Source organism: Vanacampus margaritifer, chromosome 1 (assembly GCF_051991255.1).
Source record: "Vanacampus margaritifer isolate UIUO_Vmar chromosome 1, RoL_Vmar_1.0, whole genome shotgun sequence".
Classification (NCBI taxonomy): domain Eukaryota; kingdom Metazoa; phylum Chordata; class Actinopteri; order Syngnathiformes; family Syngnathidae; genus Vanacampus; species Vanacampus margaritifer.
This window is the reverse complement of record NC_135432.1, coordinates 51,965,418-51,977,658: the sequence shown is the minus strand read 5'-3', so window position 1 is coordinate 51,977,658 and position 12,241 is coordinate 51,965,418. Positions and strand designations below refer to the sequence as shown.

At 38.0% G+C, this 12,241-nt stretch overlaps 1 protein-coding gene across 1 annotated transcript in view; it reads right to left on the bottom strand.

The window, feature by feature from the left end:
* The window catches only part of kif6 (kinesin family member 6), a 60,920-nt gene that overhangs the window by 21,647 nt on the left and 27,032 nt on the right, over nt 1-12,241 (bottom strand). Inside the window, exons 12-13 of the mRNA XM_077583575.1 lie at nt 10,373-10,529; nt 8,360-8,566 (exon numbers count right to left, since the gene is read on the bottom strand). Of these exons, the coding sequence (XP_077439701.1) occupies nt 8,360-8,566; nt 10,373-10,529 (364 nt within the window). The remainder of the gene's footprint in view (nt 1-8,359; nt 8,567-10,372; nt 10,530-12,241) is intronic.

Below are 12,241 nucleotides of genomic sequence, written 5' to 3'. Positions count from 1 at the left end.
ACCTTGAATGCTCCTGTATGATATTAATTAACAAAAATGAAAACAAACACTTTTGTTATTGTTATAGTTTTCTAAATGCAAGATGTACTTTCAGGTTGTTTTCTGTTATTTTGTTAACGAAAACATTTAAATTTGAGTTTCTTCGTTAACTATGTCTATATTTTAAAAAAACTTGGTGCATAATAAGTTTGTTAGAAGGCTTAGAATTATTTTTTCTTCGAGGAGCAAGTTTTTCTAATCTATAACTTTATTTGAGGAGCTGTGTTGGGCCACAAAGGCACTTAAATGCTGTACAAATTTCATGACTAAATCCGATGAATTAATAAATTTGAGCATGGCCTCTCATGTCGGGGCCCGCGCCAACCAAATAGCTTTGTTTCTGCCTCCTATTTACAATACGTGGGTGAAGTAGGGACGTTGCGGCATATGAACGGCCGTTTGCAGACGCAAAATGTGAATTTTAAATCGCAAATTGCAATGTGAATCTGCATTATGAAGTCAAACAAACAACCATTTGTTCTGTGCATTATTTCGTTTGCTAAACTACAAAGATGACATCAACATGAAGTGAAAGGAAAATAGATGAACGTTCCAAAATGGACACAGTTCACAATAATGTATATGCTCTTAAATGTATGTGACAACTATACATTCTTTTATCATAAGAGGTCATCACCCATTGTGCTTTAAAACCTCAAAGTGAATAAACCGCAGGAAAGCATTCCTTTGCTGGTGCAGATTTTAGCATTAGTGTGGCCGTTCACTTCATTGTCAAGGTCACAAGGTCAGTTTTCCCACCTGCTATTCAATAATTTGGTCATGACAGAATTTAGCACTAAATATGAAAAGTTACAAGTACGAAAATGTTATTTGAAGCCCATGGTCCAGATTTTATTGAGTGCTTTCGCCAAAACTAACTTTGTGCAAAATTTGTTCACAGGGTCACTTATTATGGTTGGAAAGCAAAAGACTCTTTTCAATGCGTAGTGTGCTGGAGACTGACAGGAGTGACCCGAGTCGTCTGATTTGATTATGGAGCAGCTGGATCATTTACATGGACTTTAATGTCAGTCATGCGAGTCTCGTGTGGAGTAGGTGTATTTATGCAAGTGGACCATGACTGGAAGTAGACATTTTCTGATTTAGTCCAGAACATGATCATTGGAGTGCATGTAAAAACATTATTACATGTGTTGTAAACAGAATGTACGCAAGGTGAAGATGAACAAAAAGGTCTTATGTTAAATTACTGTCTTTTTGTGTTAATATTTGCTTTAAATGTTGGCATGGTCATAAACAGTGTTGGGAATAGCTTTTGTCATGAACAAACTAATCTAATTAATCATTTTCCCTATATTTGAAACGGCGTTATCGTTGCTGTACGTGAAATGCGTTGCATTACAATTTATTCATTAGTTTCGAGGCTCGAAGTAAGCTTACAGTAGGTTCCGGTAAGTCCATTCATGAAAATGTCTTTTGCGCACAGTTAGAGGCACTGTTGTTGTCGCATCTCGTCACAATAAAGGTGTCGTGACAGATGGAATGGCTAGTAACTTTTATTTTGGAGGTACCGCAGGAAGCGGGTCACGACGTGTCTTCCTTCACAATAAACATGATGTTAGCATTTTAGCAAGTCTACGTCCCTTGCCTGGAACTCATTTGGGGTTTGACAACATCGACAAGACTGACGTAGATCAAAATAACAGTAGAAATCTGCCAATAAACGGATGCCATTTACGAGCGATTTGTTGACAATTCTGTACCACCAAGAACCATTTCAGGACATCGCAACTCCAGAAGCACTATGACATTGATAAAGCTAAGTCACATAGCGACACACACATAGTGTAATAAATCGTCTGTCCTACGACTGTCCAAAAATTACATATAAGTGACATATGCGCCACAAATCACCATATATCCAGTATTTATTTTATTTTTTATTATTTTTCTGATTGCCTTAGTAAATGGCAGTGGTAGAACATACAGTATATGATATCTGTCATTATGGAGTGAGGCATTTGTGTGGCATAAATATTCACAAAAATAAATGAAAACACCTTATATAGCCTGGACATAATTTGAATTCCTTGTATAAACAAATAAAAAATATAATAATAATAATAATAATATAAATTATTTTATATAAAACAATTTTTTAAAGTATTGAAAATAGTTACTTTGCCTGGTAATTACTAACTCTTGTTACTTTTGTTAGCAAGTAATGAGTGACTATAACTAATTACTTTTTAAAGTAACGTTCCCAACACTGGTCATAAAGCACAAAACCACATATTTGCAGTGTTACCAGATAGACCTGAGTGTTCTCTATGATTTAGTAGTCGAAGAGCAGATGCTTCATTCACTTCCTTAGGTCAACAAGGAAGAGGTTGAATTGGAGGATATTATGTACACCATGACAAAAAAGGATTATCTGGTCTGTATTAGATGACCTACCGTGCAAAAATACTACGATGATGTGGTACGAATGAGCATTGCTCCACAAACATATTTTATAATGTTCCATTTTCCAGATTGATTGATTTCCCTACCTTCATCTTTCTGAACTGGATTCAAATGTGTGTTTATTTTTCTAATAGGTTTCTCTTTCGGGGACACTGTTAGCAATTAGCCCTCCACTGGCCTTTTTACCGCACTGGGCACAGATATACAAAAATGAGGGGAAGGGGGAACTGTGGTTAAAGCAGACAGGAGCGCAGCCTCAGTTTGATGAGTTGCTGGCTCAAAATCCACTGCCCAGTGGCTATGACTGAACTAGTTATGCGGGCTCGGGTTCATCATCATCCACTTAGACAAAACCAGGCAGGAAAAGTCAAATAAATGCAGCTGCCCCAGCTAAGGAGCGTGTCTTAGTGCTTAAATGGCTTGACTCTCAGGAACCTCTGCATTCCTGTTGCATTCAATGTAAGGTTAAAAGTACACTGACTAGCCCACAAGAAACCGGGACTTACTTGTTCTGCAATCTTCATCACGTCAGCATGCTTTTTTTCCTCCTTTTTTTATTTTTTATTTCCATTTAGATTATGATCTAAAGCCCTAGAGAGGATGTGGCAGTGTGATGACGTTCTACATTCAGAACACAAAGACACATCTGGGAGCAATCTGCCAGATAATGAGATGACAAAAAAACTGACTCTGCATGACAAAATTATATTCAAAATATTTATGTATACATTTACTTAGAAGAAACATTGCAAATACCTCTGAGCAGATTTATCATGTGCATTTGAGATGGGGTTAGAAAAAGAGTTTGTGCATCATGATTTAACACTGCAATCCAATTCAGTGTGCTGTGCCGGCAGTATAATACCGCCATGCAGACACAAACGAAGAAGAACCGTTTCTACTACTACTGTGATTGACTTAACAAAATACTTTAATATTACGGTAGTCATTTTTTATAGAGGACAAAGAATATTGTGAGTATTGTTACATTATCTGTCTAAATGTATTCCTACTTTAAATATTCATTGCTTAACTCTTTGACTGCCAGACGTTTTCAGAAAAGGGATGCCGTGGGTGCCAGCCGATTTAAGCATTTTGACTGATCTTTCAAGGTCCACAGAAAATGTTGTGTTTGGACTATGAAAACACACATACTACCAAATGAAAGATTGGACTCTCATCTTTCATCAGAAAAAAAAGTTTGTTTCTACCTTATTTTCAGTAATCAACAATAGAAAATGGTTAGTTTCACCCAAATGCTCTGTTTTGAAACAAAATACGGAGAAATCAAGCTTTTTGTGAAACAATATTATTTCATGCACTCTAGTGAATTTGACACCTTTTTTTCCATGAATGATGCCACAAACACCTAAACAGTGCTTTACTTCTGTAAAACACTACCACCAACAATGTAAAAGTGTTTTTTGATAGCAAAATACGTTTATTTACATTCAACAGTGTAACAATTTGACAAAACAATTTGGCAAACTATTTACAAATGTGTGCAACCGTGGTACTATTTACAATTGTGTGGATGTTTCAAATACAGTTTTTCTTTTTGTAACACTCCCCTGCATGCAGGATTTGCACAACAGATTAGTTTCACTGCGATTGCAGACGCTACACTTTTTTGCTGGCTTTTTTTTCCGGGGAATAGCAAGTATATACTGCAGTGTGTGTTTGGTCATGTTGCCATCAAGTCTACTCTCAGGATCATGATACGGTGACGTTACGGTGGTGTTACGTCTGGCTTCCTCATGTCCTTCAGTTCCTATACCGGGTGGTAAGAGATGTTCTGATCCATCTTATCCGCTCCATTCATGGTGGCATCATAGTCCAGAACCAGTGACTTCTCCGTGATCAGACTGTACCCACTCCTCCGATGAATATGCATTGGACTCGGGGCACTCTTCGTCGTCCGATTGAACGTCCGCCTGTGCAGAAGTGCTCGGTTGTGCTCCGCCTTTTCCGGCGTTAGCATCGCTAGCTGGTGAGGCTTTATGACGTGATCATAGCCGCCGCGTCAACGCTTCCAACTTCGGCGTCAACCTCGGAGTCACCATCATCATCATCGTCGTCATCAATGTGCTCTTTAGCACTGGTTGATGCTTCTCTTCTTTGAAAAAAACGATCAAGCGTGAGCTGCTTGCCACCGGTCGCCATTTTCGCTTTCTCAGCCATTGTCCCCTCAACACTCTAGCTCCGCCTCACGTCTTCTACTACTGACGCCTACCCGATCTTGTCCAAAGAGAGTCATCGCTGCCATCTAGGGGCCAAAAATAGGCATTATACTAACTAGATCTGCTTGATACTTTCAGCACAGCTGGCCAAGGCTTCCTCCACCCGTTTCCAAAAAACAAAACAAAAAACTTGGTGAACGTCTTTTAACGTCTTTGGCGCTCCTCCGTAGGATTTTACTAAACGTTATTTAATGTTTTTGGCAGTCAAAGAGTTAAAGGTTTCTAAAACTGTTAATGCTAACCATTAGCAGGAACATTTTCCATATATGTTAGCATTAAGCTGAAGTAACTCTACTGAACTAACTTGCACACTTTATGTTGTAAAACCATAAGAAAAAGTCCTCACGGCAAACATCCTGAATGCTGTATGGGTTAGCCTGCATGCTACTTGGTGAACTAGCTAGCGCAGGAGACCATAGATATATTAGCAATAGAGCAAGCTGTGTGTTTGGTTCCCATAAATTCATTAGAACTCATTGAAATTTAGCGATTTTGACGCAGATTGGTTTGTTACAAACATCAGACATGCGGCTATGATACAAGCCACGTGTCATTTAATAATCAGGGGTTTAAGACCGCTCGCAGGACTTGCTAAACACGGCAGCCACTCAGAGGGTCTATAAATTGATATCTATGCCGACGGCTGCTTGCTCGAAAATGTACGTGTTTTGCTTCCTTTTCCAAACGATTGCGTAGCATTTTAAAATGTCTTGCACAGCGTGGCAAATTCTTGCACTGCTGCTGTTTGAACTAACAACCGGGAAGAAAAAAAAGCCACGATCATTTCCATTACGTCTAATCACCTGAGAAGATTTGCAGGGGATGCCATGAAAAGATTCAGAGAATTGTCAAAAGAACATCAAATATGATCAACTGCTGTTTCCAAATGGTTTAAGTCTGCAAATGTCAAATTGTCAAAAGTTCACTTGCACTCAACAAGTATGTTGTTGTTCCAGTGACGTCACACCATTTGATCCGAGCCGGTAAATTACGATTCGGTTAATAATTTGCTACGCCCACTCAAAGGAATGACCGAATTACCACCAAATTCTCATTCATGCACAGCTCTAGTAGCTATGGATACTAAAGGGATATCAGGTTATTTGCCTATGGTCCAAAAATCCAGAATTTTTCATGTTCCTAAGAAAACCTCAACAGACACACTGAAGATCGGCTCGGGCTCCCAAATTCCATAAGGAAAATCACCTGGCTGCTGTTTTTGCATCTAATCCATCACAAATGTTTTGTCTCCTCCAGGAAAAACTAAACGTCAGCTATACAGGAGACAACATCTGCAAAACATTTACTCTATCCACAAACTCCTTTGTTAACAGGATCCATTCTCACTATTTAACAGCAGCGAGAAGTCACGATGAAGTGCTGAGAACCTGAGGTGATGATGTTTTCATGATGTTAGATTACTTTTGCAAGGATTAGGAAAATCGTTTTAAGCATATTTACCCCACATCAAAACTTCCTACATGTCACACTCACTGGGTTCAGACCCAGAACTATTTTTGGCTCTTGTTGTGATGTTGAACAGTTCCGCCTCATCATATGAGTGCTTCAATGCTGCTCCTTCCACCACGACTGATTGAAAACACCCATTACGTTTTGAGCAATCCTGATAACCGATGAGAGGACAGACGTTGGATAGAAAAACAAAATATGGGAAAAGACTGTCCTGAGGAAAATTCTGAAATTATCTTTATCTGTATCTCCAACAAAATGAAACAAGCTCTCACTTGGACTAACACATCTCCAAAAATAAATGGAAATCAGTTTGTTTCTTTATGGTCCTGCTAATATAAAAATGAAAAGACAATGAAAAACTCTTAAAAAAAAACAGGAGGTATGAAGATTGTACATTGATACTATTATATGTGAAAAATGCCATTGGCCATTCCAGGTGTCAGCAACCTTTCCTGTCGAAAGAGCCATTTTAGGCCAAATAAATAACAACAAAAAATCTGTCTGGAGCCGCAAAACATTTGAACATTGTGATGAAGAAAACTAATGTACCTTTATCTCCAAACTTGTGTTTGCTAGGTGACCTAACAACAACTGACTTACCACATAAACAATTTCAATCTACACTTGTAGCCCTTACTATCGCTAAAAAAACAATTCTTCTTAACTGGAAAAATAAACAAACTCTGAATATCGACCAATGGTCTAACCTCCTCATAAATCACATTTTAATGGAAAAAATATCTGCCTCAAATAAAAACCAAATATCAAAATTTATAGAAACATGGTCTACGTATATAGAATTTTTTAACCTAATTCTGGTTACTTAATTCTGTCTGTTAGCGAGAGCCACTACATCGTGATAACTTACATTGATGTTTCTGCATTTGGCAATTTATTATTATATTATATTATTAGTATGGGATTTTTTTTTAATGGGCTTTAGGTGAACTGATGAATACACACATGCACGCACGCACACGCACGCAGGCACACGCACATACAAAAAAAAAAATATATATATATATATATATATATATATGTGTGTATATGTATATATATGTATATATATTTAAAAAAAAGAGAAAGAAAAAAAAACATTTTTTTTTAATTAATTTTTTTTTAAAAAAGGAGAGCAATGATGATGTCAAATCGAATGAACAATACTGAGCTCTCCTGGAAAAAAAAAAAAAAAAAGGAAAAGAAAACTAATGCACTAATGTACTGAGGACCCAAGAGCTAATTAGAGCCGCACCATAATAGAAAAATAGGCAGCATCCAATACATTGACATTCACTTCCTTCATATTTTCCGTCTGACGTTTTTAGATTTTCTTGCGTGCGTTCGTGCGTGTGTATGTGCAAATTTTATCTGACTTTGTTTTTCATACATTTTTAAACTCTTACGCCTTTATTTAAAATTTGACCTTTTTTTGGGCATTTTTATTGACATATTATGGTAATTTTCTTCTTTTTTTTTGGACATTTTGAGGCAATTTTTTGTGATTTCTTCTTTTGCTTTTGGACAATTTATAGTTACATTTTGATTCCCCCCCCTGCCTTTTCTTTGATCAATTTCTGACTTTTTTTTGGGGGGGGGGGTGGGGGGGCTTAACATTTTGGACATTTTCTTTTCTGCTTTTTTTTTTTTTTTAATGAAACTTTTTGGGCAATTCCAAATACATTTTATGGTAATTTTCTTCTTTTCTGTTTGGACATTTTATTGTTATTTGTTGTTTTTTTTTAAATACAGTTCGCTGACCTTTTTGGCAATTTCATGGACATTTATCTGCTTTCTTTTTGGACATTTAATGGTCACTTTTGGACATTTTTTTGGTTAAATTTTCAAACTTTTCTGACAACTTAAAATTTGGACTGAGTTTTTTGGGTGAATATTTAATTATCAATTTAAAAAAAATCATTATTATTAATTTAATAAAAGAAATATAAAAGAATATGAAAAATAAAAAATAATAATAATTATTTATTTTTTAAATAAATTTCTACTTTTTTTTTTTTTTTAAGAGATCCTCGGGGAGCCACAGGAGAGGGACAAAGGGGCCTTGTGTGGCTCCAGAGCTTCAGGTTGCAGACCACAGTTATAGGTAAAGACTATCCTGAAAGATGCAAGAACATCTCCAAACAAAATCAACAGTCCAGAGAAAGTAACTTTACCGTAATGACCTCTTTTCATGTACTGTACAGCTCGTCCACCAGGACCAGTTGAGGTTGGTTCATTGTTTCCCGCCTTTAACAGTGGCATTGCTGACAAACTGGCATCACTCTTGGCCGCATGCTTCTGTACACTGGAAATACTTTCCAGTAGCATTGTGGCATCACTGGCTCTTTTCTTCTCCTTCTTCAAAATCCGAACCAGGATACCAATAGGCACTGAGTTAAAGAGTTTGTGAACACCATGATTAAATATTTGCTGTTCATGTGAAATCATGCTTCAGATGACAAAACATGCTGTACCTGAAGGCCAGTAGATATGGTTGAAAGCTAGACTGATGAATATGTGTTTCTTATAGAGAGAATTTCCATGAGGTGAGCCAAAAATGACAACAAAGTAAAGGGCAGCAGCACATTAGTTTCCTCACGGCATGCACAATAGTAGGCTTTTAATAATGGCAGATTGCTGACATGTGCTCCCTGTCAGACATTACAGACTCAGGGAGATGTCATGGTCTGGGAAGAATCAGTGGAGAGAATGGGAGCCAGGCAGGCTGCAGGGACTTCGCCAAGATTCCACAAAATCTTCTCTACTGATGAGATTGTATGTGTTTGTCTACTCGAGTCCAAGTGTCGAAATGCTTGTGAGGTCGGGTGCACTTGCGTGAGTATGACATCGGCGTTGTCTGGCTACCAAAGAAGTCTGAAACAGGAGAACTTGCCACTGTGATGCTTTTCAGTTCACACTTTATCTGCCTTGAGCTTCACTTGTCCATATGTCTCCCTGCATTTGTGATACTTTAATCCTTTCTTTTAACTTCATATAATGACTTTTGCACACAAAGGAATAAAATGTGAGGGTAAATTGAGATGAGCTCATCAATATTTCAATATGTTGTATGCACTTTGTGATACTTTTGTTTGGTGGTGTGTCTTGACTTTTTGTGTGTAAAATATGTGCCTTGGCTCAATAAAGATAGGAAAACACTCAGTTAGCAGATAGTGAGGCTTGTGATTGAAAACCATCCATGTATAGCATTATATGAATAAAACATTGGAGCCGTTAAATATTGATTGGGCTTCTGGTCTGTGTCCCACATACTGAACACTAAATATAGACTGCTGTACGTTTGATGACCGAAGCACATTCCATAATAAGTAACACATTTGTATGTTCCTCATGCATGGTCTTGTCATGACATTAGCAGATGTCTGGCTGTGGACAGACAACACCACAAAAACTGTGGTGGTCAGCAGAACATTTGGGATGTTCAGCACAAAATAGCATGACATTATTTTATATGATAAATGACGGATCAGGAGAATATCATTAATATTGAAGGCGATATTAGTGGGAACTATCATATGTATCCATTATAGTCTCTAACGACAGTGCCTGTGCACTCATTTTGAAGCTGCCAAGTTTTAAACCCACTACAAACTTGTGTTAAGCTATTACAGGAGGGGGAAAAAACAAAAAAACATTATTTCTGGGTTTCATGTCATTGTTTCATACAAGTTCTTATTTAATACTTATGTTCCAGGTTTTTCCATCATGGATATGTCTGGCATCTGATATCTTCATTTTTGCTAAGCACGACCATAAGCTTGAAGTATAGGGTGAAAATGTTTCTTGCTGGGCCTCCACCTTGGATCAGTGGACTCCTTCAAAAACCATTCAGTGCAAATATTGTGGTCACGCATATCTTAATAATAATAATAATGTTCATTCAATCTTTCTGCTCCATCTTTCTTGTCATTTTTTATTACGTTTTCCAATGAAGCAGACATGGCAGGAAATATAGAACATGCCGTTAAACCAGAGCAGAGAGGCACAACACTAAAATTAAGGTCCACAATGTTGCTCCAATTTTAATGGACCATTTCATAACTTTTGAATAAGGCAAACCCCTTATGCACCTGCATTGTGATATAAATATTTAAAGACTGGGTGTTGAAAATAAAGTTTGAAATCATCAGGACAAACAAAATATTTTGCTGATGTGAACCAAAGTCAAAGGATACTGATTTCATTATCACGCTGCTCCAGCAATTCTTTTAGTTTGTCAACTTCCTCTGCACGGCGGTGCTCTTGAATATCCTTTTCTTCCGGTATGGCTGCTGGTGAGTCCACTACATCATGGTTATGGCAGTTTCCACTTCTATTGCCCAGAATCATTGTCTAATAAAACCAAACAACATTTATGAAACCTTGTGGGAATGGCCTGATGTAAAGGAGGAAAAAATTAGGACACAGGGTTCAGCAACTTTTGAGAATGTTTAAAGGCCATAAATGTTGACAAGGGAGCACATCAGGGAGATTTTGCAGCATTTGACAGCACGGCACAGTAGTGGTAGAGGGAAAAGAAAAAGGCAAAGCACAGTATATAAAGGTATGGTTGGATGAAGAACTTGACATTTTGGATTAAATAAAATTGGACAAACATTCACGCAAACATACCAAAATCGTATAGAATGTTTAACGAAATATTTTAGTAAATATAATTTCTTAACAAAGACAACATTAAGATATCCACCCGTCCATCCATTTTCTTAACCGCTTGTCCTCTCAGCTGGCTTCGGGCAGTAGGCGGGGTACACCCTCAACTGGTTGCCAGCCAATCACAGGGCACACAGAGACGAACAACCATCCACACTCACAATCACACCTATTGACAATTTGGAGTGTACAATGAACCTGCCATGCATGTCTTTGGAATGTGTGAGGAAACTGGAGTACTCGGAGAAAACCCACGCAAGCACGGGGAGAACACGCAAACTCCCCCCAGGAAGGCCGAAGCCCGGACTCAATCTCTCGTCCTCTGCACTGGGAGTCGGACGTGCTAACCAGTCAGCCACCGTGTTGCCCTACATTAAAATATAAATCTTGTTTTTTGTTTCATTTATGGTTCTCTCTCTCTCAAAAAAAAAATCATTCTTTTTTCACAAGGCAGAGGTTGAATACGCTTGAATGCCGAAGCTTGAAGTTGTTACTAGCTAGCTGCAGCGCAAGTAGCTACTCGAGCCTCAACCTCCGACTGCCCGCAGCAAGTGTCGTCCAGCCAAGTGAAACTTTTCGGAGCTGTGGTTGAGTCCCAGTTTTGTCATTCAATGTATTCTGATAAGACGAAGAATGCTAATTTCTCATCGCCGCTTATTTCGAGACTTCAAAGCGGCAGTGGCTAGCGAAAGCAGCCAGCCTGACTAAAACACTTCATGTAAAAAGTCTTAAGGTAGCTTAATGCCCAAAAAATGTGATTGGCCGTCACCAAGATTCACGTTCACATCTCTACTCATGTCCCCAACATTTTTCATTTTATGGAAATCGTTGTTTCCTCTTTAAATGTGCTCATAGAGAAAAAACAACAACATTACTTAGCGTACGAAAACTACAAGCAGTTGTCATCATAGAGAAAAAAATAATAATGTAACTTAAAATCCATAAAATCCCAAATATTGGTGTGATCATTCACAATGTTCAGACATTGTACCGAAACATGAAAGAGTGAAGCTTGCGGCAAAATCTTTCTCGAGTGGCGCGCAGCTCGCTCCGCAGTCCATTCAGGTGAATGAGAGTGAGCCCGTCTTTCAAATGATTATATTCACACTTTCCACTTTAGGTTCGCTGCACTGCCTGATGTCAGTCATGGAACACTCCTGTTGCTACGGAAAGAGGACGTGATCTACAGTAATGAAGAAAATGGGGATATATTGAAAGATGCGACTCGCTATAAGCAATGGAGGCCAGGCCAGGCAGTACTGGAACCTTTAATGGAAACGCGCCTTTAGTAGTCTATGTTGGATGTTGTCATGGAGTAAAGTAAGCCCGATAAAACACTCTTTTTTTAAAGATCACAAAATACCCATGTACTATTTAGACAAATTAGTCTTGCA